The following is a 27,464-nucleotide window of genomic DNA, read 5'->3' as shown; positions in this document are numbered from 1 at the left end:
AGGAATTTGTCCTGGTGGCTTTGGTGCAGACACACATGGATAAATTACAAAGTGACACAGTCCATACTGACAGTCTGACATGGTACATGATGGTACTACAAGGTTCACAGGACCTGCATACAGTGCAAAGGGACAAGCAAGACATACAATAGACACTGTCACTGTAAATATGAGGAGTTTCATGAGATAAAAAGTTTGAAATCCGTCATTTGAGAAAAATGCATCACCCTCTCATCAAAAACGATTCCTACTTTTTAAAGGATTGTAGTTACCAAAGTCTGTGGTTGGCAAAATAATAACACTTCATCAGACTGGATCATCTATATTTTAAAGATATTTGACGAGAAACTTCAGGTAATGATTTATATACCCAATATTGGCACTGTTGGAATAGAACTTTTCATATTTGTGTGTATTCAGGCAGAGATGGTAGAGATGGAACAAATGGGAATGGGAGACTCATTATGTGGATCCACAGCATGTTTGAGGACTTTTTGTTCTCAGTATAGAGCTTTAGTCTATATTTGTGTAGCCTTATTTCCAGAAAATCCCCCTGGCTGCTTCTTCCTATTCACTCCTCTCTGGAGCAGCTCCAGAGTTTCTATCTTGATGACATCACAGGTTTGGATCTTGGTTCTCTGGTTTCTGGCTTTGGAAGAGAGTTGTTTGCTTTCACATATATTGATTGGATTCCCCTTGTCCATGGTATAGGCCTAGTCATTGTGGTATTCACTCTTTTTTTCCTGCATGCTTATCACACTACTGCTGCACTTTGGCTCAAGAGCCAAGAAGTTTAAAAAAATTCAGGCTTTGCTCTCTTTTCAGGCACTGTATTAAAAGCACAAGACTTGGCCTTGTATTTGGTGTTAAATAATACATTTCTGCTGTACAACATTCAATTGTCAGCAGTATTAATGCAGGATTTAAGGCAGGGTATTGGCAAGGACCTCACGATACGATACAAATCACGATACATGGGTCACGATAAGATTGTATCACGATACATTGCGATACGATACATGTTGCGATACACTGCAATACTCTACATAATTTATTGAAAATTTAAAAATAGAGCTGAAAATACAACTTGCTGTGTACCACCTGGGTAGTCTAATATGTACATCACATTATATTGATAACTCAGTGGACAAATTTAATTCAAAGGGATTTGAGGGAAATTTAAGGACATTTTAAATCTGTTTAAAACATGAATAATTTTGTTTAATGTATCGATACGAGGGGCTGGAAAATCAATACAGTGTCATGGAAAAAAATATTGCAATACTCAGCTGTATCGATTTTTTTGCACTGCCCTAGCAGGATTGATGCTGAATTACTAAATTGAGTGATGTTCCCCTTTGACATGGAATACCACTCTGTTTAAGAATTTACATATGCATTTCCCTTAGCCTAATGCACTTATATCACTATTTGCAGACATGAATAATGCTCCCTCCCCAAAAAAAACATGGAACACAGCACTCTTATGATGTTGTCAAGATGTAGAACTTGGAGCTGCTCCTTTGACATTGCCTAACAGCGGAAGCCATATACTGAATTACTGTAATATTACTGGTACTGAAATTCTAGTGGTTTCCCCTTTAGCTATTCATCTTAAGAACTCCCACACACAATTCTCGTGTGTCTTACATAGTTCAGTCAACATGCAGGAACATGAACAAATCTTAGGCAAAGGTAGAAACCAGTGAACCAAGCAGTCATCTAATTATCAAGATATAAAACGCAGAGCCAGTCTGGTCTCAGTGTTGAATCCAGATTTCCATTGGACTAATCTGAGCCTTGAGTTTATCTTGAGTTGGTCTAGTCTGAGCCACAATTGGGGATTGATTGATTGACTGCATGGGATCAATACATCTATTTAAATCCTATAACAATAGCTTGTGCTTCTGTGCTTCAGTGCTTATGCTTCATCTGATATAATGTGAGTAGAATGCTCCCACTTAATATTTCTTATATCCCCGACAATTTAATGTTGTGCTCTTGAAAAAAACTTGGTCGTTTTGGTCTTGACTTGGTACTTGACTAGACTTTATGCTCAACCACAGTCCTGCTGTGGTTATGTTCATTAACTACCATTTATGTTCATTAATGCCAACAGAAATATCCTGTGCTATATGAAAATTATATTTGTGCACCTATATTTTGTGGGAATTCCCTTTAACTGGCAGTCACAGGGTCACAGTCTAGGCTTTGCTTGGCATGCAGTGTGTGAAATGGACAGGGATTCACCATCATTTCCAACTGAAAATACTGTCTCTGCACAACACACACACACACACACACACACACACACACACACACACATTCATTTTAGTCTTCAAGTCCAGCCACCTCTCTTGAGTCAGCTTTTATTCTGTCTCTGTTAGCATGCACACACACACACACACACACTCACACACACACACACAAACACACACCAACGCTCACACAGTCAGTTCATTCTAGTCTGCAAATACAGTCACCCTTCTTGAGTCAGCCCTCTCCCTCTGTTGTTACACAGATGCACACACAAACAGATATGCACACACTCACACACACACACACTCACACATAGAGCCTCTCAGCTCTCTTTCTCTGCAGTTTCCACTGGCGTCTCTCTTTGCCCTGCCCTCTAATCAAAGCCATATGTTCCCCAGGTCCCTCGCATGAAAAGTCTGTTCTGTTTGCAGCACTTCTCCCAGTGTAATCAGCCTCTCACTTTGTTATCACCAGCGGTGAGCAATGTTCAAAATTAAAGGTAACCCATGTAGGATTTTCTGCTGATGTTTCATTGTTCATGATCACAATTTATTCGACAGTGGTGCTACTTTCTGCCGCCACCATGAGATTCTTTCTATCAGCATAATGATTTCATTTCCCCCTCCTGCTGCCTTTGCTACATGTGATACTGGGCTGGGTTTCCTAGATTTTGCAAGGAATTGAATGCAAGACCTGGACCAAATTAAGCATGTATCAAAGTGTTGGCGCGGCTGTTTGCAATGGTGACAGTAACTTTTTTTTTTCAGTTTAGCATTTGAAAGTATCATAACAACGAATTTTACAACGATATACTGAATGTACAAAATATCAGGACCACATTCCTGACACTGAAATCCTTTAGTGTCATAAAGAAAAACTTTAACATACAGTACCACCTTTTTAGCAAGGTGGATGATGGGAAGGTAAATCATTATCTCATTTATAAAACAGTAGCCTTGATGAGCCTCACAACTTGCTCGCATATGCTTTCACTTGTATTCCCCTGTTAGCCATGTAACCATTTCAGTATTCAAGGCTGTCTTTGAGACTGGTTTCCTGAATTCATCATCACATGGACCAAAGGTATTTCAGTCCTCAGGCTTGATTATTCCTGAGAAATCTCAGTAGTGAGTGAAGAAATCTCAATGTGTGTATGTTCAAACTGCCACTCTTATGAATTATGAAATTGAAATGGTTACTTGGTTAGCAAGTCATACAAGTGAAAACACAAAAAGAGGTCCAGGAGGCTAAAACAGGGCTGCTTAAACTGTATTTTATCCGCAAACTCAAGTCAATTTGGCCTCATCATTAGGGCTGCAACTAACGATTATTTTCATTGTTGATTAATCTGTCGATTATTTTCTCAATTAATCGATTAGTTGTTTGGTCTATAAAAGGTCAGAAAATGGTGAAAAATGTCGATCAGTGTTTCCCAAAGCCCAAGATGACGTCCTCAAATGTCTTGTTTTGTCCACAACCCAAAGATTTTCAGTTTACTGTAATAGAGGAGTAAAGAAACCAGAAAAATAGTTGGTGATTCATTTAGCTAATAGTTGACAACTAATCGATTAATCGATTAATTGTTGCAGCTCTATACTCATCATGTGACCTAGGCTAATATAAACACACTTGTATTCCTGTCATGTGGGACCCACCAGAAACAGGGTACATGTCATAATTTGTCCTAACGAGGGGAACGCCATCCCTTTCCTCTGGTTCTGGATAAAATACAGATTCTGTTCAGCTATTTTTTACTTCACAGAAATTCAAAAGGCCTGCAGATGGAAGGCTGTTTTCCATTAGTTCCTACCCACAATCATTTTTTTTTCATGAATACAAAAATCCAACCTGAGGCATAAGTCACATATGTTATTCCAGTAATCATAAACATTTACATGAATTCGGTTTTAATGATGCATTTTCCCCCTTTAATTACATTCTAAAGCACAGTACAGTTTTTTCACTAATATTCATGTATTCAGCAGCACTGCTCTCTCTTTCTCAAAGTCTTCTTTTCAACGCATTTGTCTAGCTGTTTCTTTTCAACTCTCTCAACAGTTTAAGGAATGCGCTTCTATTGTAGTCATGCGATGTGTCTTTTCTTCCCTGACCCCTTATGTTGGAGAGAGGGGGATTCCTTTGCACGTTGGCGCGCTTATTCTACTGCAGGTTTAGAGGGAACCTGTGCAGGATTTTCTGTAATGCGTCTCTGTTAAATACATTGTGATAATGACCAATGGCACTTCATTCTATAGTCCCTGTGAGATTCTTTGTATTGGCATATTATTTCCCTTCCCTGCTGGCTTAATTGGATAACTTACTAGTCTAAAGGAGTTTCTTAGGTTTTGCAGGAAGTTGAACCCATGCACTGGACTAAATTAAGCCAAAAAAAATGTTTGGGATGCTGTTTACAGTAGTCACATTTCTGTCAGTATTCTAAAGCGATTTAAACTGCGATTCATATCATCACAAGTTGTTCTTGTATTTTTTATAACTTTAAACTTGTTTAAATAGTGAATAATGATTTTGTTAAAAAAAAAATAGATGTCAGTGTGTAGGATGTACTGAGTCATACTGAGTATGAAAAATGTTTTTCACCAATATTGTACTTGATTCATGGACCAAAGATTTTAGAAATCCATTTTGGATGCCTCTCTCTCTTAAGCAACCTACTTGCACCCTCTGCGATTTGGAAATTGCAGAAGTTGATATTGCTATTTTGATTTTTTTACACAGAACAGAAAAAAACCCCACCAGGACCACCTTTCTCATATTGAACACCATTCTCCTCCCCTTCATCTGCATCTCCGCCCCATGACTGAAGTGGAGTTATTAGTTAAAATCCTTCAAAAACATTTCATTGCGTGTCTGTTCCTTTGTAGCCGTTTTTTTCAGTTCTGTTGGACCAGTTGAAGGAACGTCACTCTATTGTAGTCACGCGACATGCCTTTTCTTCCATGACCCTTTTACACAAGAGAAAGGGGGATTCCTTCTCTCCCTGACCTGCTTATTATGCTAGTGTGGAATGCTAAAGATGCAATACAGAATCTGAGGCTAGAGTATTAAGTGGAGCATTTTGCCGGCTCAGGAGGATAAAGGGCATACAAACACATTTTCAAAATGAGAGTTTGAATCTGGCTCACATTTTACAGTATTTTACACATCATTCCCCCTCTCTCCTATTTTCTTCGGTCCGTATTGATTGTGTGCGCCATCAAATTCAGCTTAAAAGTAATCTTTAAAATGAAGTATTAAGGTAATTATTAAAAACATAAACAATCAAACATAAAATAGCAAAATAGATGGCAGTGTCACAACCAAAAAAAGTCAAAGGCTTGATCCCTGCAACAGCCATGTGTCCTATTAAAGTGTTCTTCAGCAAGAACCAATACATGCTCCCTTGATTTATGTCACTCTGGATGAGCTAAAATGCCTAAAATGTAGTTTTGTTTTACTATTCCACTACCATGCGGTGTCTAGGCTAACCTTTTGTGACAGCCACCATGTCAACCAGTCCAGAAAAACCACATTATCCACCAAAGTGAGTTTTAGTCTCACAGTGTCGAGGAAACCCACGGTGCTGTTTCCTGACTCACGGATCGGGGCTTTACTCTTCAGCGCCCCATGTGAGGTTGGACCTAATCACATACCAGGCCATGAGTCATCGTTTGGATGAGTTGTGAAATAATCCCTCATGAATGAACATTAGAAAAAGGCTTTTATGTGAGAGTAATGCCCCTCATCGAAAGGGATAAATGATGGTCTGGGACGGGGGGTTCTTAAACCTTTTCACTCAGAGGAAAACAATCATCTCACACTGGGACCCAAACTCATTAAAACAAATTGTTACTAATTTTGTTTGGGTGCTCATCAGACAAAAAGGGGTATTAAGCTAAAGGACCATTAGTGTAAGAATCCATAATTTAGAATATTGGTAGAATATCTCTCTTTTTACTAACTGTAGCCCACTTAGGAGATGTGAGGCACAAAATTCAAAGGCGCACTTCATTATCGTTTTCCTATAATGTCCCATTAGGCTGAGTGTGATCGTACGAGAGGAGATGGGAGCAAAAGAGAACAAAAATCTGATCATAGCACTGGAGAGAATAAGTGGTCATAGGGTGAATTCATCAGATTTTTATGTAATATTTTTACTTGACATTATTTTCTTTACATCTGAACGAAATCTAAAGCCAAAGCTGAGCTCATTTCTAAGTACTTCAGTGTGCCAAACTGGTTAGGAAGCCCTGATCCGGAATGATTCATTCTCCATCATATTCACTGTATTGCACTTTATAATAATCATCTGTTAAGTTCACTATAATTATATTTTATAGTATTTTTTTCAGAGTCAGTGGCCCTGCTTTTCTCCCTTTTTTTATGCCTGCTCAGCAAATTGTTAAACTGTATGAAGCAGACCAGCAGTCTCTGAAACCATAAGATTCTACAGTAGTGTGAGTGATGTATTGATACCACCTACTGCTACTTGACCTATCGGCCGCCTTTGACACGGTGAACCACCTAATCCTCCTCTCCACACTCGCTGAGCTCGGCTTCTCAGGATCTACCCTCTGCTGGTTTGAGTCCTACCTCTCAGGGAGATCCTTCAGAGTGTCTTGGAGAGGGGAAGTGTCTAAATCCCACTACTTGTCCACAGGGGTACCTCAAGGGTCAGTGCTTGGACCCCTTCTCTTTTCATTATACACCACCTCATTGGGTGCAGTGATCCGCTCACATGGCTTCTCTTATCATTCATATGCTGACGATACCCAGCTCCTCCTGTCGTTCCCGCCAGACGACCCCACAGTCTCGGCGCGGATATCGGCATGCCTCGCCGACATCTCGGCTTGGATGAAGGAACGCCACCTTCAGCTTAACTTGTCAAAGACTGAGCTCCTTGTCATCCCAGCCAGTCCCTCTATACAACAACAAATCAGTATCCAGCTCGAATCAACTGAGCTCATACCCACAAAGTCTGCCAGAAACTTGGGTGTCATGATTGATGACCAGCTAACCTTCAAGGAGCATGTGACTTCTGTTGCTCGGTCATGCCGATTTGCTCTATACAATATCAGGAAGAGGCTCTTGTAATATCACGCCTTGACTACTGCAACTCCTTACTGGCAGGGCTCCCGGCCTGTACTTTCAAACCTCTGCAGATGATCCAGAACGCGGCGGCGCGTCTGGTCTTCAACCAGCCCAAAAGAGCACATGTCACTCCGCTGTTCATATCCCTCCACTGGCTCCCAGTTGCTGCCCGCATCAAGTTCAAGTCCTTGATGCTCGCCTACAAAACAATAACCAAAACGGCTCCGACCTACCTGAAATCCCTCATTCAGGTCTACGCTCCCTCCCGCTCACTACGCTCTGCCATGGAGCGGCGCCTCGTGCTGCCACCTCAGCAAGGCCCTAAGTCTCTAGCCAGACTCTTCTCTTCTGTGGTTCCCCGGTGGTGGAACGAGTTGCCAAACTCCATTCGATCCGCAGAATCCCTCTCTATCCTTAAGAAAAGGCTAAAGACCCAGCTCTTTAGCGAATACCTCCTTTCATAAAAAAAAAAAAAAAAAAAAATTGATGCACTCTATGCATTACCTCATAGCACTGCCTTGTAGCACTCCCTCGTAGCACCTATGTCCTGTTGGACCAGAACTTAGCTTGTTGCACTGTCTCGTAGCACCTTTGTCCTGTTGGACCAGAACTTAGCTCTATAGCACTTACTCTCGTTGTTCTCTCCTATCTAGAAACTTGCTTGTGTTGTATGCAAATCTCATGTGTAAGTCGCTTTGGATAAAAGCGTCTGCCAAATGTGAAATTGTAAATTGTAAATTGGTATTGGCTATCGGTATCAATACCAGGACAAACTTGTACAAACCTTAAACGCATTCAAACAAACACACTAGATCTGCGTTAACGACATTAAGTGTATATACGCACATTTAATACACACACACAGAGACACACAGTGTATTCCTTTAAACATACTCTACCTCCATTTACCTTCAGATAACACACACACACTCACACATCAGTATTTTACGTGTTTCTTTTTTTTTTTAAACCAGACTACAGATGTGGGAAATACTCAGGTTGACTGTCAGTGTAACAGGGTCGACCGGGTCAGTAAGTAGACCCAGCAAATGACCCAGATCTAGGTCAAACTCAAGGGTTAAGCACTAAACTTAGTGTGAAAGTGTAGTGCTTAACTCATGACACTCCACATCTGGAGTGTCATGTTGTCTGCCATCTTGAACACAGAACCTTAACCTTAATGTCTTTGATGATGTTATCAGCTGATGGCTTCCTGTGTATTAGGCTCGGTGTAAACTGGCTCCTGCTTGGGAAGTAGCCGGATCGCCATGTAGGGCTGGGCAATATATCGATATTGTATCGATACCGTGATATGAGGCAAGATATCGTCTTAGATTTTGGATATCGTAATATCGTGATATGGCATAGGCTAAGTGTTGTCTTTTCCTGGTTTTAAAGGCTGCAGTACAGTAAAGTGATGTAATTTTCTGAACTTACCAGACTGTTCTAGCTGTTCTATTATTTGCCTTAACCCACTTAGTCATTATATCCACATTACTGATGATTATTTATCAAAAATCTCATTGTGTAAATATTTTGTGAAAGCACCAATAGTCATCCCTACAATATTGTCGCAATATTGATATCGAGGTATTTGGTCAAAAATATCATGATATTTGATTTTGTCCATATCGCCCAGCCCTACCTTCATGTGTGTGAAAGCAGTGTGATTGTTGGATGGTGTAACTAAGAGTTTTGCTCAAAAACAAGATATCCATCATTTGAGAAAAAAGTCACACCTAATCTTAGGCAATGGTTAACAAGAAAAAATGAAAATAAAGTATTTTCTGAAAGCACAATAGGCAACTCAACATAACACTTTCACAGAAGGGATTCTCTATGTATATTGTACAGATATTGAATGATGAATGTTTTTTTCCAAAATGGATGTATGGCAGTTTGGAAATTACGTCTGGGATATTTATGAGGGAAAAGCTGACACACACACACACACACGCACGCACACACACACAAACAGAGAAAGAGTTTTACACAGTGTTGTTAACCATCTGATTCTGGTTATATCCAGTTTCTTCAGGGATGTCAGAGGTGCTGAGATCATCCCCTTTTGCCTTCATCAACATATGTTACACTTTATCGCAGCATGGGAAATGTTGGATCTTGTTGGACAGCTTACCTAACAGTTCTCTTTTAAAGCAAAATGGACAGACTACTGCCTTATTTCATTAGTTTTTCAGTATCTGTAAAACACAGAGGATCCAACCTGTCTGTAAAAGTCTAATATACTTTGTCAGTCAAGGACTCAAGTCACATGATATCCTTTTAAAAAGTAGTATACTTTGTTTTAATTTTGTGCTATCAATCATTTTAAAGCAGTTATTTATTTCTTTTTATAACAAAAGCCATTTAAAATGAGAATCATTTCTTAGATTTCTTCTGAGTCACTCCATTGTATCTTCACCGGCTTAAACAGTTTAAGGTTGGGGTGATTTGCCGTCTACTAGTTTCTCCACCCTTGCATTCGTGAGTCTGTTGCGTACCTTGATGCCACTGTTCCCGAAGAGAGACCTCAGATGCTGCCGACAATTGCCAGCAATGGGGGACAAGGCTTCAGGATCACACAGTCTCTTCCACCAGGTTGATGGTGTGGTGTGGGTGGAAGCGTCCCATACGGCATCAGCCTTCCACATGCCAGCCTTGGTTGTGAATTTGCCCAAACTTCCAAGAACCTTCCCCTCGTCAATATGAAAGTGGGGTGCCAAGGCTGTTATTATGCTCTCCTCGCCAGACAGGCTGTGTGTCTTCCCAGCTCACTTTGGGTCTAGCATGACGGCAGCTGCATGAATTAGTTGGATGCAAAAGCCAATCAATAACTGCCTTCTCCTCTTCTAATCTGATCCTGTAAGTCAGTGAGAAGCATCAAGAAATCAGACAAAAGTGCCTCATCTCCCCTCAGCCTGCTCAATACAAGATGCAACTGTAATGACAGGTTGCTCAGTATTTCTTTGACACACCTACCCTGGTATCAAGTGAGTATTTTGCATCTATTTGAAACCTTAAAATAGTCTGTGGCAAGCCACTTGACAAACCTGTTTCAATATCTAGATTCTGCTGGCGAGAACAGCCCAGGGTCAAATATTCCTAGATTTTGGTTTAATGTGTCAGGATGAATCAGATGGTGTCAGATAAGTTGTCAATCACAGAAAACTATACTAAATGACTTTCAAATACTTTCCTCTGATTGTATAACATTTCTGGCGCTCACTGTATTATCTTATGTTGCAAAACCCCACCTATGTAGCATGTAGGCTAAGTAGGCTAAAAGACACAGATACTTGCAGATATTTGCAGATACTGTCTGATCCAGGTCTGATTTCAACGAATGTGCACATGCATCCAAGAAGGATTTCTGAGGTTTCTGAGTTCTCCAAACTAGCTCCTTAAGTGGTTTATGAAAATCAGTTTATAATCCTTCTTTGGATGTAATTATGCTTGTGTTCAATTGTGGCAGGGTGCCCTATGTTGACGCAGTCTAGATGCGTTGGGAGTTTCATGTCAGGTGTAAATGAGGTCATACTGTTAGATTTCTCTGAGGATCTCTGTCATAGATTTGCTCATTGTTTGCTTTATATTGCCAGGCACAAATGAGGAAACACAGGGAATTGTAATGTGTGATATTTTTCCTTCTGCATCTTAGTAAAATGAACAAAATCAACATGGATAACACTGCAGCTCATGTGGAACAATAGTGACATGAACATTTATGTTGCCTCAGAAAATGACCCGAGCATCATTGCTGTTTAGAAATAGCCTAAATTATGCTAATTTGTATCTACAGTAGTTAATGCTTGCACTCATTTTGTTGGAGAAAACATTGTGTTTTTAAATTGGGTCCATTACTGTGTTTGTGGGTCTACTTGATTTAATTCCAAAATTAGATATCCACCATTTTAAACATGACACACCCATTCTTACAAAGTTATTTAAGTGAAATATCACTGACATTTTTAGTAATCTGAAGAAAATAGTTTACCAAATAGTAACATTTCCGCAGAAATTAACATCAGGTAACGTTCTTTCTCCATTTATTTTACCGATTTACTGGATATACAACGTAGCATTTAGGAACGAAACCATTCAGTTATGGCTGATGACAGATAACAGCCATGTGTATCAACCTGATCCTTTGTTTTACGCTGTAACTGTCAGTCAGGTGACTATAGGCTGTCAGGAAAGACTTATGGCAGTAAACTCTCCAGCAACAAATGATCTGATTGGCTGCTGAACTGGCAGAGTGACCGCCCATCCCTCATGTCATTCTCTCTCTTTCTCTCTCTCTCTCTCTCTCTCTCTCTCCCTCTCTCTCTCTCTCTCTCTCTCCCAGTAATAAGCTCAGCGGTGACAGCGAGACAGCAGTGAGAGGGGAATCCTGAGTCTTTGGAGCGTTGGATTTACAAACTTTCACCTTTAAACAAAGAGTACAACTACAGTGAGGGTAAGCATTGTCCTCAAATAATATCCAGATAACTTTATGATATACCTTTTGAGGAATTGTATTTTATAGGACAAGAGGCAGGGCGTAAACAGTGCCATGTGCTGGATAATATTGTATGATGATACAGCAAGTCAAGCAGAAATGACTGAGGGTTTTCTTGGTCAGTGCACTTGTCACTCTACGTGACCTGGTTTCCTGTGTGGGGGTGTGTGTGTGTGTGTGTGTGTGTGTGGTGTCCACATTTTTGCCCAAGGCTGAGATTTAGCTTGGGAGAGCCATTTGTTTTTGTGGCCAGGGTCACAGTTCAGCTGATAACAAGAGCAACTTTGAATTTTGTGTGAGTGTGTGTATATGCTTTTTTAATGTTTATTTTGTATTTTTGGTGTGTGTTTGTACTGTTTGCAGAGGTTGACATCCAATAACTGTGTAGTCTGTACTTCTACATGTAACAGTTAAGAGTCTACTACTTAGTTAAGAGTGCAATCAAGTCTTATTTTTGGCATTTAATTTGCTATTTAATTGAAATAAAAGAAGGAAATATACTGACACAGAAAAAATGGAGAACAGCTGTACGACAGTTAAATCAAACCTTAAGTTGAGGCCCCCACACTTCCACTTTAAGTAAACGCAGTCTGGAAATGCTTTCCCATGACTAATTCCAGAGTGTCTTTAAATTATCTTGATTGTAAGTGCAGCTATCTGTCACGCTTTCAGGCACAGGGTTTGAGGACATCATACAGCTTTTTGCCTTGAGTCAGCGAAATGTTATACTAGTTCCGCCCCCCCCTTCCGCTTAATTGGTCAAGTTTCTGCCACAGCATGTGTCACTCATCTCGATTAGCTGTCTACCTTGAAACGGCATGTTGCCATCTAGCCTGAGGCGGTAAACGGCATCTGTAAAGCCCACAACAGGTGGTGAAGAAGAAGAAGCAGACTGTAAACACAGACGATCTGCAGTAAAAAAACAAAAAGCCTTGATGTTCACTTGAGTTTTTGGACGGGCCTTGTCTGCTACACGATTAGCTTCGCTGCACTTTCTTTTCTTACTTCTTTACATTATTGTTGTTGGTGTGACTTTCCTGCGCTTTGGCTGCTAGCTTCAACCCTGATGGCCACAACCAAGCTCACACTGGCCGCACCCATAGAAAGTGGCATACGCCCCAAAATGTTCCCAAACGTAATTGAAAATTTAAGGTAAACAAGTGGATTAGGCATGTGCACACAAGCTCACAGACAGACTGATGGCGTATTTTACATGCTAGCTATTTTTTTTTTATGTCTTAATGTCTATTAGTATGTGTATATTGCAGCTTTAAGATCTGAGAGAAAGTTTTGTTGATAGCAGGAATGACAACAGTGACACAGGCAGCAGGAAAAGATACACTGTCACATTTAGTGGCTGCAGGTTTTGCAGTTTTGCTCTGCCAACGTTTGATTGACCTGGTTGGAACTGTTGGTTGACTGTGGTTCATGCAGGTGAGATTCTTCTTCTTAGTAACTTCTGTTATAGCTATAGGGTGGACCCACTCTGCAGTGTAGGAGAGACTACTTCAAAAATGTAATCTGGGACAATTGCTGATAATGTATCAATGAACACTGATTACTGAAAATGTATTTGATTTTGATTAGATTTAACCCCAGTGGAGCTGCTCCCCACAAATATTCAAAGATGGAAACATTTTTGTGGTCATACTCTGTCAGATGTGTTGTGAGAGAAACTTGTTTCACTTGTTTTATTAGGTCAAAGGCCTTAATGTGTTGGCTTTTAATCAGCGGTCTTGCTTCAGACAAGCTGCTCCCAGCTGTTTTAGTTTCAGTGTGCGGTGTGTGTTGTGTAACTGACACAGTGAAGTCCAGTATTTACCTTGGAACCAGTAGTTCAACCTGAATTCTACTTGAGATAACACACTGCATGTTGATGTCCCATTTTAGATTATGGTTCAGTGTTGGGATCTTACATTTGATTTTACTTTCATATATAATAATAGAATGGATATTGCCGAGGTCAGAAACCAAGGGGTTATTAAAGGTAAATGCTATGCAAATCCCTATAACCACCAAAGCCTTTCTTCTCTAACTTTTCCAATCTGTTTCATGAAAGGCCACAGCTAAGCACATTGATAGTATCCAATTTCCATTTTCCAGCTACTTTTTATATTGAGGTGCTGTGTGGGAAGGCGTGGCTCGGTCTAAAATCTTGGCAAACTCCAAGTAATCCAAGCTGACTTGCATACAATATAACCCCATTTTTGTCAGTGACTACAAGTATCACAATGGATGTGTGCAACTGTGTTCTGGCACTGAAAAAAAAGATTACAAATAAAGTGATGCCATCTCTGAATGTCCCATCATTACAGACTATTTATTGCGCTATCAAATCTCTTTCATCAAAGGCTGTAGCTGCAAAGTAGAGGAAGTTGTATGAAGATTAGATGTCAATGGCAGCCTAATGAATGGAGCACTTGTCTGTTTCGTCCCTTTGGTCAAAGTTGTGTGTGTCTGAATGTAGGACGGAGCCTTGAAAAGAGGCTGCACCCACCGCACACACAGACACCTTGATATGTGGGTGTGTGTGTGTGTGTGTGTGTGTGTGTGTGTGTGTGGGATGTTGGAGGGGAGGAACATGACTTACGTTTGCGTGCTTTGACTGCTTGAATTTACCTAGAATCAATGAACTCAGGCTACCCCCCCTTCGCTCCCTGTCACACACACACACACACACACACACACACACACACACACACACACACACACACACACTCTCTAATCTTCTCAGGCTGGCCCTCCCTCTCTGGGTCGGTCCCACATTCCGACTCTGCCCACGCACTTGGGCAGGGGTTTTAGGGCTGCGGTCACTTTAATTATGAGGTTTTGGACACTACTGTTCTGGATTTATCCATCACTGACCACTGACCACCATGGCGTTACCAGAACCACACAATTAGTATGTGTGTATGTAGTGGGTGAGTGTGTCTTTTATGGATGTTTTTTTATGCAAGCAGGGAGTATAACAGAATCTGGGAGCAACTCTCTACCCAGCTTTGATTCATTTGCCTGGCAGTATGCTAGGTGGATACAGACAGAATGAGCAAAAATCACGTAATGTTTCTGTGATAATTGATGGGACTTCATTCCCTATGTGTAGTAAAACGTTTTGTGACCCTTGGATGAAGACCAACCATTGATAATGGACTGTGAAGATCGCCTTTTCTCTTTTCCTAGCTTCTGACATTCTAGTGATTCTAGTTTGCATAATTGGCTTCTTTTAAATAGCATAAACGTAAATGGTGTCTGCTTTTATTGAAAGTGCCAACAACGCTGTACTCTTTATTTCAAAGGGTTGTTGCTATACGTGCAAAAATTGTAAAAGTGCATAGGTGTCAGTGGGTGAATCAATTTTTCAATTCCTGAAATGTTTATGGCTCATGAGACCCTTTGAAAACCCATAGTATAGTTTCAAAAATGCACCATAATAAAGACATGGCTGTCTTTCTTGAATCCTGAAAATCCATTTTGGACATAGAAGATCTTCACCTGTCAACAGTGATATACTGCGTAATATAACCCTCTAATGGCTTTTATTCAGGCCATTCACTCTGTCTTGTTGTTTTTGTCCTTTCCCCCGGTTATTCTTTCCTCCCCTGAGCTCTGGGTCTTCCCTTGGTGTTGATGTAGTGTGAAACCCAAGCATACACACACACGCACACACACTTTCTCACATCGCACATACTCTTTCTCTCTCAAGACATAACAGTACTGGAGAATTCAATAAAACGCTCCGGTACAAACCCAGTTATCTAAATATGCCATGTATATTGAACTCCCACTTCTCTTACAATGGTGCAATTCAGTAATCGCTTCTGCCACATTGGAGGTTACATTGTGTGTTATTGTTTATTTTGCATCTCTGCTTCATTACATAGCGGACAGTGGATTGTTTCAGGAAATATAGGAGAGAGGGGATGACACGTACACTGACTATGAAGCCATTAGAGTAACATGGTACATGCCTTAGAAGTACAAAGCAACGATGATGCCCCAGAAAGTTGGTGTTTTTGATGGTTGTGAAATGTTGTTGGTGCTGACAAATGTGTCTTGTTCCTTCCGTCTGTGTGTCAGTGGTTGAAATTCAGTTGTTGTTTCAGTCACAATGGCTGGCTCCCTGTGTGATGATTTAGTTGAATAGTTGTAGATAAGAAAGCTGAAGTGATGAAAGAGTGGAGAGCAGAGAAGGAAATAAAATAATAGATAGATACATTTCTTTCTCTCCCTCTGAACCTTTCTTCCCCCCACTCCCTTTCTCAAGTATTCTTGCTTTACATGAACTGTATTGTGAAAGGCTCAAAGTACAATGGGAATTCATCATCTCTCTGTCTGTTTCTCTCTGTCTCTCTCTCTCTCCCTCTCTCTCTCCCTCAGGACCTGCAAGCAGACAAATATGCCACAGATGCATGTCAGGACCAATCAGAACTGGTACACGCGTACACAGGCGGCCTTGTAAGCAGTGATCCTGAACTGTCCTACCAAGGAAATTCTTCAGTCCTCCAGGGTCACTTCTGCAGTCTCTTCTCTCTCTGGTGGTTTGTACAGCTGCATAAGCTTCTGTTTCCACAATACACACACAAACACACACAGTACATTCTGTACGTGCTGTCTCGGTCATTGAAAAAGTCACCGGGAACTAAAGTTGTTATTTGCCACAGGATTGGCCTCTGCCCACGCTGCAAGGAAATCGAAGGTTATTAAAGCTGCAGCAGGCAAGATTTTAATGTAACAATACACCTGTCTTATCAACCTAAATCACAAAGTAGGGCTACAACAGAGAAGGACGTCCCATTCCCCATAGATTCACTATTTGCTCAAATTCAGTTCTGGTGTTGGGTATGGACAGTGGCAGAAAAAATCCCCTCCGAAACTACAAAACTGAAAAATACAAAATAAAAGTGAAATAAAAAAACTTTCTCCTAAAGAGCAGTGAGTGCTCCATCCAGTAAAAGCTGGACTCGCCAACATTAAGATCCAGATCTTTTAAGTTAAATTAAAACTTAAGTCAGATTCTGAAAGTACTCTAAATGCTGTTAGGTTAGATTTCAATTACTTAAACCTGATCAGTTGTAATCTATTACGTCTCAACCTTTGATTCTGTTTGACCAGAATTTATAACTTCAAATATTTTGGCATTATGTATTGTAATCTTCTTGTTTATAATTTCATTGATCCTAGATGCTATTTGATTTGAAGCTACAGCAAAGTGAGCGACAACGGGGGAGCAGGACAGCTGAGGGAAACACCATGGCTACCGAAGATAATGAGACAGGGGCCGGGGCTGTGGTCCTGACTCAGGGCGCTTCACCTCCATCTGCTGGGACCAGACCCAACGGGGAAACTAGACGCTCCAATGACAACCAGGAAGTGCGGCGGTACTCTGACCAATCATTGCAGCCAAAACGCCACAGTAGCCCTTCCCTCCTCTCATACAGGAAGCTGTCCTATGACAGTGAGAAAGGGACGTTTTTGGACAGGGAGTGTCAGTGTTTGGATTACAACTCAAAACTCTTGAGTGTGGAAGAGAACTTTCACCTAGAACCATCCGCTGACAAGAGAATTAAAGGAATTACCAACGCAGTCACTCTGTTAGCTGGGAAAGGTTCAGAGGGCTCTCCATGCCAGCTGGAACCCCATGGTGAAGGCGTGGGTGCAGGTAGACACAGAACTGGTAGACACAGAACTGGCAGCACCCCATCCAGCCTTCACTCCAGTCCCAGCTCCAACTGTTACCACAGCCCCAGATCCAGTCCAAGCCCCAACTCCAGCCCCATCCCCAGCCCTCGCCTCAGCCCCAGCCCCTCTCAGCCCACACAGCGCCACATCCGCCGCAGCAGCCTGCCCGTGTCCATGCTGGCTTTCCACAAGGTAATGAAAAGCAAGAGGGTTATACTGGTTTCTGTGCATCCCCAAATTCTGTGCAGTTCATGAGGTAGATGTCCTCTGCATGGGACCAGGATCACAGTCAGAAAAAAATCAAACTCTTTAAGCCTGACGTGGAAAATCTGACATCACAGTGTAAAATCTTAACTTTTGTAATTAATGACAGCTGGAAAGCTGATTGGCAAGTCGTTTGATTATTTTGCTACTATTCAGTCATTTGAAAAACATCTTTAACCAACTTCAAAATTGGCAAATGCTAGCATACATTTCTAATGTTAATCTCTCATAAGAAAATGTTCCACTGGTCCATAGATTGGTTAACTGATATAAAAAACATGCCTTTTTGAGGACACTTTCATCCAGAGATTTACAGATTTACAGCATCATGGATGCATTAATTTTTTAGCATGGGTGGTCCAAGTGGGAGTGAACCCTTATCCATGCCACTGTTATTGCCATGCTCTACCCATTGAATTACACTGTAAACTCAACCCCTTAGGGTTAGTGTAGCATGCTCATTGTGCTAGACAGGATCATTATTATGACACCGCTTTGTTGTACCTCGCCTCGTTTTCTGCTTCTAGGCCTCGGCGTGTCGCCCCTCCTCTCTGTGCAGTCCCTCCAGCGAACCAACCTCTCTAGTATCATCTCCCTCCAGTTCCCCGCTTCCCACCCACCGCCGGCATCACCAAAAGAACAGCCACTGCCTCAAGGATGGCTACTCAAGTTTAGAGAGGCTCAACAGAAGGCCCAGGGTAAACAAATCCTCCTTAGAGGCACTTTTCCTGCGGCGGGCATCTCTTGAAACCATGGCGATGACCCCGGGGCATGATGAGCGGTCGTCTTCAGGGGTGACCAAGAGCAGCAGTGGGGACAGCAGTAGTGATGAGGGAGATGAAAAGGGTTTCTTGGATAAAAGTGAGTTTGTGAGGAACCGCGGAGAGCGTTCCACGGTCCTGGTAAGGCGATTCTTCAAGAATAATCAGAAGGTAATTTAAATTGATCTTATGTTAGCTTCTTTCTACAGACAGTTTTGATAATCTACTTCAATCACTGTAATATCTCCAAAATATCGATTTAATAATATATTTCCCTCTTTCCATAAGATGACCAAGTCAGTGTGTACTGGGACCAGAGCTATCGTCAAGACGCTGCCTTCAGGACGGATCTCAGACGAGGCCTGGGAGGAGGTTGTTCGTCACAGGACGTGGCAACCCAGCAAGATGGAGATTCAGCCAATCATAATGCGTGGTGTTGCGGGGCTGCGTGAACGCTTGAGGGCCTGCAGAGCGATGCTGCGCTTTGTTTGGGCTAAGCTACAGCAGGTAAGAGAGTGAAGACGCACGACTTCAATGCACACACTTACTTATCCATACATCCATACAAACATGGCGTGCAAGTATTCCAGACTTAAAGGAGTCAGACGAGCTGTAAAAGATGCTGAAAACGTAGACACAGACAACGAGGGGGAGAACTTCCCAGCAGTTGGAGGGTTTATCTTTCACACCCAGGCTACAGGTCTAGTGAAAGAGCCTCCTGTTAAGGGAGAACTGCAGCAGTGCTTCTCCATTTAACCCCAAAGTCACTGCATCAAGAGCTCCACCATCTATAAAGACGATATCAGTGGAGTTAGTCCAAACACTGCACATTGACACAATTAGTCCAAATGCTGCACAAAGACTTTCAGTGTTAGATATTGTAGCGGTCCCCCATCCTGAAACTATTCTGCATTAGCGCTGCTAGTGTTTTTTGACTATTTCTCTTTGCGGTGGAGCCACAGTAACGCAACAGTGCAGAAAGACTATGCAAAAAGTTGGACTTTTACACCGTGAGACTTCTTCAAAACAGTCCAAAGAGACTTGGTCCAAAACCTGCATGTGGACAGAACTAGACAAAACACATTAACCTGTTTCAGCACAACAAAGCTGTGCAATAGGTGGCCTAAGGCAAGTGTCAATAAGGTTTTGTTTTCATAGGTTCAGAAAATATATCCTGGGGGCTATTCAATCCATTTGGTTTTCATAGGATGACATCACTTTATTCATTCAATATTTGCACCGAACTATGATTTGCTTTTTCTTCAAGTACTTTGAAATGCTGTGAAATTGCCACAGATGATACAGCAGTGGGTTTGTGTGTGGTTTGTTTTCTCTGCCATAAGCAACAGTGCAATACATAATCATTGCAGCAGGGCAATAGTATTTATTTATGACTTGACTGATTCTTGATTCAATGGAGAAAAAGCAGTTTCTTGGAGTTTGCTTTCATCGTTTGGGTTGAAATGTTCCGCCTGTTATGCATGGAAGATGAGTAATATGTTTAAGTAATAAGTTAATAGACCATAACACACACACGCGCACATACATACACACACACACACACACACTCCAAAAACGCATACACACAGGCTCTTTGTTCAGGGAAGGCCCTTGCTGCGGATTTATTCCCTGTTAGTTCTGCTCCCCATATTACTGACAGACTGAATGACTGAGCCCTCAGTGTGTGTGTGTGTGTGTGTGTGAGTGTGTATGTGTGTGTGTAAATGGACTGACCAGAGTTGGCATCTGCATTGAAGTTACAGCCATGGAAATTGGAGAGAGGGTGGGAGAGAGAGAGAGAGAGAGAGAGAGAGAGAGAGACAGAGAGAGAGAGAGAGAGAGAGAGAGAGAGAGAGAGAGAGGAGAGAGAGAGAGAGAGAGAGAGAGAGAGAGAGAGAGAGAGAGAGAGAGAGAGAGAGATCCAGGACAAAGCTGTGTTATTATCCAGTTTCCAAGCAAGGAAGAGTGTTTTACAAAACTTTTCACAGGAACCCTTCAACTTCAGCAGCCTCAGTAACCATAACTCAAACAAAATCACTTATTCGCCGTTTTGCTCACTGCTTCCCCAAAGTGTCTTTAATTCAATTCAAACATCCCCACAGGTATCAACAGTGTGAGTGTCTATGTAGGCACATGAGTGTGCATGTGAGTGCGCGCTCATTTATGTATTGGGTGTTCATGTAGGCATTCCAATGTGTGCACAGATGTGTGTGTGCATAATATGGATTGATTTCTTTATATGTTTGTGTGGGTTCATGCATACATGCATGGGATAGCCACAACAGAGCCAAGCACTGTGTAAAGTTTCTGTGTGTGTGGAGGGGGGCTCGTACACTCACAACACACACACACACACACACACACACACACACACATACACACACACACAAACACACACACTCACACACATACACATGTGCATGCTGCAGTGTGGTTTCAGACTCTGCCAGAGTGTTTTTATGAGTCCTTTGTGGTTGTAGAAATACGGGCTGAGTTAAGTCCAGGCAGCGTTGGCCTAATAATGAGGCTATTGAAAAGGGGGGAGCTGCCAGCACTTCCCTTGTCAAAACACCATCTGAGCTACTCCTGTAAGGGGTCACCATAGAAACTCTGAAAACACCGAGCAGCAGTGAATAACCAGAGATGTCATCGGGATCGTAGAAAAAACAGGAAAACGATAGGAACACAGTAATCTCCCACTAGAAGTTATGCATCCAAAAACCTGCGGTTCTGAAGAAACATATTCCTGTCAAGTCATTTACATTTCTGCTGTATCAGATAGCATAACCTATTGCCTACAACCCTAACAGTACATGACACGCGTCTTATCTTGCTTAGCCACCAGGTCAGACTGTATGTATGAATTATTGCATAATTGCTTACACAGTGCACACAGATTCTAGATGTAAATGTGCATGTATACATATTTTTCTGAGTGTTTGTATGTGCAGTATGTGTGTATGAGTTCATGCATACATGTGTGAGATGGCCACAGCAGAGCCAACCACTGTGCTAAGTTTCTTTGTGGAAGGGGGGACAGGTTGGTATACAATACATACAATAAATACATGCACTCTCTCTCTCTCTCTCTCTCTCTCTCTCTCTCTCTCTCTCTCTCTCTCTCTCTCTCTCTCTCTCTCTCTCTCTCTCTCTCTCTCTCTCTCTCTCTCTCTCTCCCCCCCCAACACTCTTTCACACACACACAACTACACTTTATGGCCCCCAGGCCCCCAATATGTGGCATGTTAAGCCTGACTCTGCAGTAATCGTGATGTGGAGTTTTCTGGAGGTATCCTGTGGCCCAGTGTGTTTATTGCCACAGCTAATGAAGCGAGCCAAAGAACACAGGATTATATGAAGGAGGGATCGGAGCAGGGCAACAGTGGAGGAGAGAGGGAGAGAGGGGTAATACGCAAGGGGGAAAGAGACGGGGAGAAAATGAGAGTTAAAGAGGGGAAAAAGGAGACAAGGTAATATGCAAGAAAAGTGAAAAAGAGGGGGTTGGGATGTAGGAATTCGAGAGAGAAGAAGCAAGAGAAAGGTCCAGAGTTTTCCACTGGGAAAGAGCAGACCTAGAACCTGCTTCACTGTGTTCCAAATTATTATTTTTTTGAACAAACAGTCATGTAGATGGAGGTCCCAGTGCATCTATATATTTAACCAAAAGGACCCACTGCATGAACCCAAACAGATTCAAATTGTGTTCATTATGCTTGCAATTAAGGTGATTTTGCACCCAAGTAGTTGTAGTAGCATGTTCTAGTGCCTGCTTTGGGTTAAGATTTTATCAGGTTACCCACAAAAAATATCCATCTTAAGAAGTCATTTAGTCCATTATTCAGTCCTAAAATTGTGATTTTCTTAAAGCAAGTGCCAGTGGGGTGAGATAATTTCACTTGTGTCCAATGCAAATCAACTTGTTTCAAGAATTTTGTAGAATCAAGTGTCATTTTCTTGATACTAGTGCAGTGATCTGCCTTATTCTGTCTTATTTCAAGATATTGACGCTCATTTCTAGGAGTTATCTCTCCCATTGGCAGGATTTTTCTCTTGTTTTAAGAAAAGTAAGATTTGAAGGCTGCGAGACTAAATGACTTGTTAAGTTGGATGTTTTTTGCAGTGAGAGACCCTGATCTGTGTTTAGTGGTTAAAATGCAGAAGTAAATTAAGTAATTAATCTACTATAGTGCACCTTGTTAAGCTTTGTCTTTGTTAATTCCTTCTTTTTACCAATCACCTGTAATGGTTGTTTTAATGGCTGTGTGTTGCTAAGCTTCAGGGTAGCTTAACACAGAATAAGGCAGTGTTTCATTACTTGGAGCAGGTTAAATGGTGACACACACACATGCACACACACCTGGCAGAGAGATCAAACAGCCTCTTAAGCCAGAAGCATTTTATTGTTTGCCTTTGTGGAGTCTACCAATTAGAGCCCCACTGAGTCCTTTCATTTTACTTAAAGCTGTTTGTGTCAAGCTAAGTGCTGATGTGACCACACACACACACACACACACACACACACACACACACACTCACAGACGAGTACACACACACTCAAACACAGTTTTTTTCACAAGCACTTTGGGTCGGGTGGGTGAGAGATGGGAGCCTGTGAATGTTTCGTCTTCCCATTACCAAGGGTGCAGTTCATCTTCAGAGACAGGAATACACACTTCCCCCTAGAGACCTCCTCTACTTTTCCATTGGGTTAGGGCCCTAACCCCTCGTGTCATGTCAGGTCATAAGCCTTCTTACGGCCAGATGGTTGCTGGTTCAAATCCTGGACTCGCTGGGGAACTCTGTGCTGGGAAAGTGAGTGAACAACGCTCTCTGCTCTGTCAACCACTCCTGTCACTGTAAGCAAAGCACTTAAACACAAGTAGAGCTGATCAGCAGCCAACAGTAGAAGACCGTGGTTGTACTGTTTTCTTTGACTTCTTCATGGCATGGATTCAACAAGGTGCTGGAAATGTTCCACGGGGATCGTGGTCCGTGATGATTGGCAGCGTCGCTCAGTTCCTGCAGATGTTTGGGCGGCACATTCATGCTGCAAACATCCTGTTCCACAACATCCCACTGGGCAGGCCACTGGAGTAAACTCAGGTCACTGTCATGTTCTGGAAACCATCTTGAGATGATCTCTGCTTTGTCATGTGGTCCATTATCCTGCTGGATGTATCCATTTGAAAGAAGGTAGACTGGGGCCATGAAGGGATGCATCTGGTCAGCAGTGATGTTTATGTACCCTATGGTGCTCAGATGATGCTCAGTAGGTGCTAAGTACCAAGCACACTAATGTGTGCCAAGAAAACTTTCCCCTCACCATTCCACCACCGCCTGCCTGTACTGCTGACACCAGGCAGGATGGGTCCATAGATTCATGTTGTTTACACCAAATTCTGACAGTTCCATCGGCATATTGCAACAGAAACCAGGATTAGTTGGACCTGCCGACGTTTTTCCTCTCCTCAGTTTTCCAGGTTTGGTGATGATGTGCCTGGTATTGCTTCATCTTCTTGTTCTTAGCTTGTTCTTCTTTTTCTGCTGCAGCCCATCCGCTTCAAGCTTGGACAGGTTGCGTGTTCTGAGATGGCCTTCTGCACATCGCTGTTGCACTGAGCTGTTATTTGTTTACCTGAGTCTTGCCATTCTTCTCTGACCTCATCAATGAGGCACTGTTAAATATTTTTCTTTATGGGATGAATTCACAAGTAGCCATAAAAGATATGTGAACTGGGGAGTCACTTACACACATACACTGGCTGACTGACTCAGTTTAATATTATCTTGCATTCCGACTAACATTACCTCCACCATAGGTTAATACTGTTGAACAGGGAGTTTCCAGTGGGCTGCATAACGCACATGGGAGGTTATCTGTGGCGACTAGTCTTTTGATGTCATGACATCACTTGCATGACTAAGACTTTTTGTTATCAGGGTTTTCTGTTTTTCTAGAAAGTCAAGCGCTCTTTAAATGCACGGTTCACCAAAAAATGAGTAGTTTTGTTGTTTTTGGGCAGTGTGGGGTTTGATTCACAAAAACAACAGTCCTGACTCTATGCATCATTTCCTGTCTGGGTGGATGACAGGACCACTGTGACAGGAACCACTGATAACCATTCACACACACACACACACGTACACGCACACGCACACTCTCTCTGGTTCCTTTGCTCTTTTTGGTGAGAACAACAGCCACACATATGCACACACACAGACACAATCTCTCTCTCGCTCTCGCTCTCTCTCTCTCTCTCTCTCTCTCTCTCTCTATCTGTGTGTCTGTCTGTCTCTCCATTACCTTCTACCATTCAGTTGAAAAATTTAAATGCAAATTCAGCATTGCTTGTCATGTTCTGAAAGTGAAGATAACCTTCAGCTATTTGTCTTCATTGAAAGACCCTGGGGTGTTACATGTTATTTATACAAAGAGTTAACTCTCAGAGCAGCTTTTCAGTCGGTGGATTCAGTTGTCTTAAAGGGAATACCAACTTTGACATAAGCCCAATAACAGTTAAGGATGTATTTATGAATATTTACTGCCTTTCTCCATAGACAAAAACATGAAGTGAAGTTTGTCCCGCACCAAATCTGTGATTTCACTCAGTCTATCGCTCCACAGAGAATAAACTGGCAAAGATTGAAAATGTGACAATACCTGCCTAATGCTGCATGTAATGTCTGATACATTTTGTTGTGTTTGTTGTTGTTTTATTTTAGAATAAATAACACTGATATAATAACCGGCTGTAGGCCTATGTCAGTATGGCTTCATAGCTTGAGTGCTGATTGATGGTCTTTAGCTTTGGGGCTGGGTTGTTTTTTACATTTATAGTTTACAAATATTGATTAAGCTGTCCCAAGCCATAAGATTAAAGTATATTACAAGCCATAACATATGGAATTTCTTGTCAAACTCATGTTAAATTCTCTGAATGTTTGCTCTGTTGAATGCTATCTTGCCTCCAGCCACTTGCTAGTCAAATACCAAGGCCTGTAAAATGGGTTGATATTTTTAAAGACAGTTTGTATATGAGCTCAGGTAATAACTCTTGCAAATACACCGCAGCCTTGGTTACAAATTAGTGCTTGTTTCAAAAGCAGCATTTAAGATAAAAAGCCCTAGCGATGTTAATATCCTGTTCAACACATCCATATTGTGCCAGTTGTGAGGTCAGGTTGACTTAACAGGTAATTGCTTCAGTAAATAGCCTGCTTCACATCTGAGGCTTGAGGCTTGGGATTATTGATTGTTGCACGTTGTACAGAAAGAGAGATGCATGCATGGATGTAGATATACTTGATATGCATGTTGTGCATTGCTGTCCTGATCCATACTTCCTTATACTTTGTGGAATTTTCCACTTTGTTATGATCCTATTGACTTGACTTGAAAATCACTGGCCTACAAGTGGAAGAGGTTAATCCATGTACACACACACAAACACACACACACACACTGAGGAAGTTACGGTTTTGGCCAATGCTGATTAGATCAGGGGTACTGAAGAAATTGAACAGGAGGTTTGATGTGGGGTTGATGATGCTGCTGGAAGTTACTGTGAGGTTAGCAAAACAGTTTTTCACATGTACACACACACACACACACACACACACACACACACACACACACACACACACACACACACACACACACACAGAGTTGACACTGACTTCAGGCAACCCATCTGCCTCTGTCTCTCTCTCCCTCTCCCCCTTTTTGTGTGTATGTCTCTTTCTGACTCTCGCTGTGTCTGTCGCTCTCTCTCTTGCTCTCTCTATCTGTCTCTGTCTCTGTGTTTTTCTGTACCCCCCCCCCCCCCCAACACACACACATACACTCTCTGTCTCTCTCACCCCTTTCTTTCTGTCTCACTCTTACATCCCCCCCTTGTTCTCTCTCTCTCTCTGTTGTGCGACTACAGTGGAATGTGCCGAGCAGGGCGCTTTCTCACCCGGATGGGTGATGCAGCTTAGCCAGAGATTAGTGTGTGTGTGTGTGTGTGTGTGTTGAGACGCACTCCTGTTTAGCCAGAAATCAGCCTCCACAGAAATGGGTAGGAGAGTAAATACCTGGCATGCCTGTGTGAGGAGTACTGTTTTTCACAGTGACGATATCTTTAACAATGTGACTTATCCACTCTTCAACGGAAGTAAGGCTCCATTCTCAGCTCCACATCCATTTACAAGCTTACTTCAATACGGCGCACAGGAGAGCAAGTGGCTGCACGTTTTTTTTTGTGAAATACACTCCATCTGTTTGTTTTGTTGGCTCACAGAAGGGTGTCAAAACTCTGTGTGTGTGTGTGTTTTCACCTCCTGGGGCTAAAATCTGTGTGTGTGTGAGTGTGGACATTAGCCCAGGCCTCTCACGTCTCAGTGACAGTGTGGGAAAATTACATTACTCCAGAAAGAGGGAGAGTATTGCTCTGGAGAAGTAGGGCAGAATGTCTTAATTTATGGGTGCGGAACCAAAACACAAACACACAGTGGAGAATCTTGACCCCCCGAGGTGAATACAACATGTACGCACACGCGTGCACACACACACACACACACACACACACACACACACACACACACACACACACACACACACACGCACACACACAGAACTTGGAGCCTACATGTGTTCTTGCTTGGGAGTCAGCCAGGAACACACGGAAATTGCAGCATAAACATAGATAGATGCAGGGTGGGGGAACTTTTCCATCGGTTGTCACTGCAGGGTGATGCAGGGTGTTGCGACTTCTACAGTCATGATACTCATTGATATTTTCATACTTGTTCTGTGTGTCACTATTTCCGCCTCAACCCAATTTCACATATTTTATACTTCAGTGACATGCGAGTTTCATCATTTGGCTTTTTATCCACAACCGGAAACATGGACATTTCTTAACTCCCCCAAC

At 42.0% G+C, this 27,464-nt stretch overlaps 1 protein-coding gene across 1 annotated transcript; it reads left to right on the top strand.

Moving 5' to 3' along the window:
* Positions 1-11,694: 11,694 nt before the first annotated feature.
* Positions 11,695-19,056, top strand: plce1 (phospholipase C, epsilon 1; the record flags this gene model as incomplete). Its single annotated transcript, XM_071535573.1, has 5 exons — positions 11,695-11,803; positions 16,223-16,383; positions 17,027-17,716; positions 18,316-18,720; positions 18,838-19,056. Coding segments are annotated over exons 3-5 (1,314 nt in total), but the record flags the coding sequence as incomplete, so codon positions are not given.
* Between the last annotated feature and the right edge of the window lie 8,408 nt (positions 19,057-27,464).

The sequence above is a fragment of the Centroberyx affinis genome, unplaced genomic scaffold (assembly GCF_046629955.1).
Source record: "Centroberyx affinis isolate AG114_WGS23_722 - 3 ecotype Tasmania unplaced genomic scaffold, CSIRO-AGI_Caff_v1 ptg000178l_1, whole genome shotgun sequence".
Taxonomy (NCBI): domain Eukaryota; kingdom Metazoa; phylum Chordata; class Actinopteri; order Beryciformes; family Berycidae; genus Centroberyx; species Centroberyx affinis.
The sequence above is the reverse complement of the archived record's forward strand: the minus strand, read 5'-3'. Positions and strand labels throughout refer to the sequence as shown.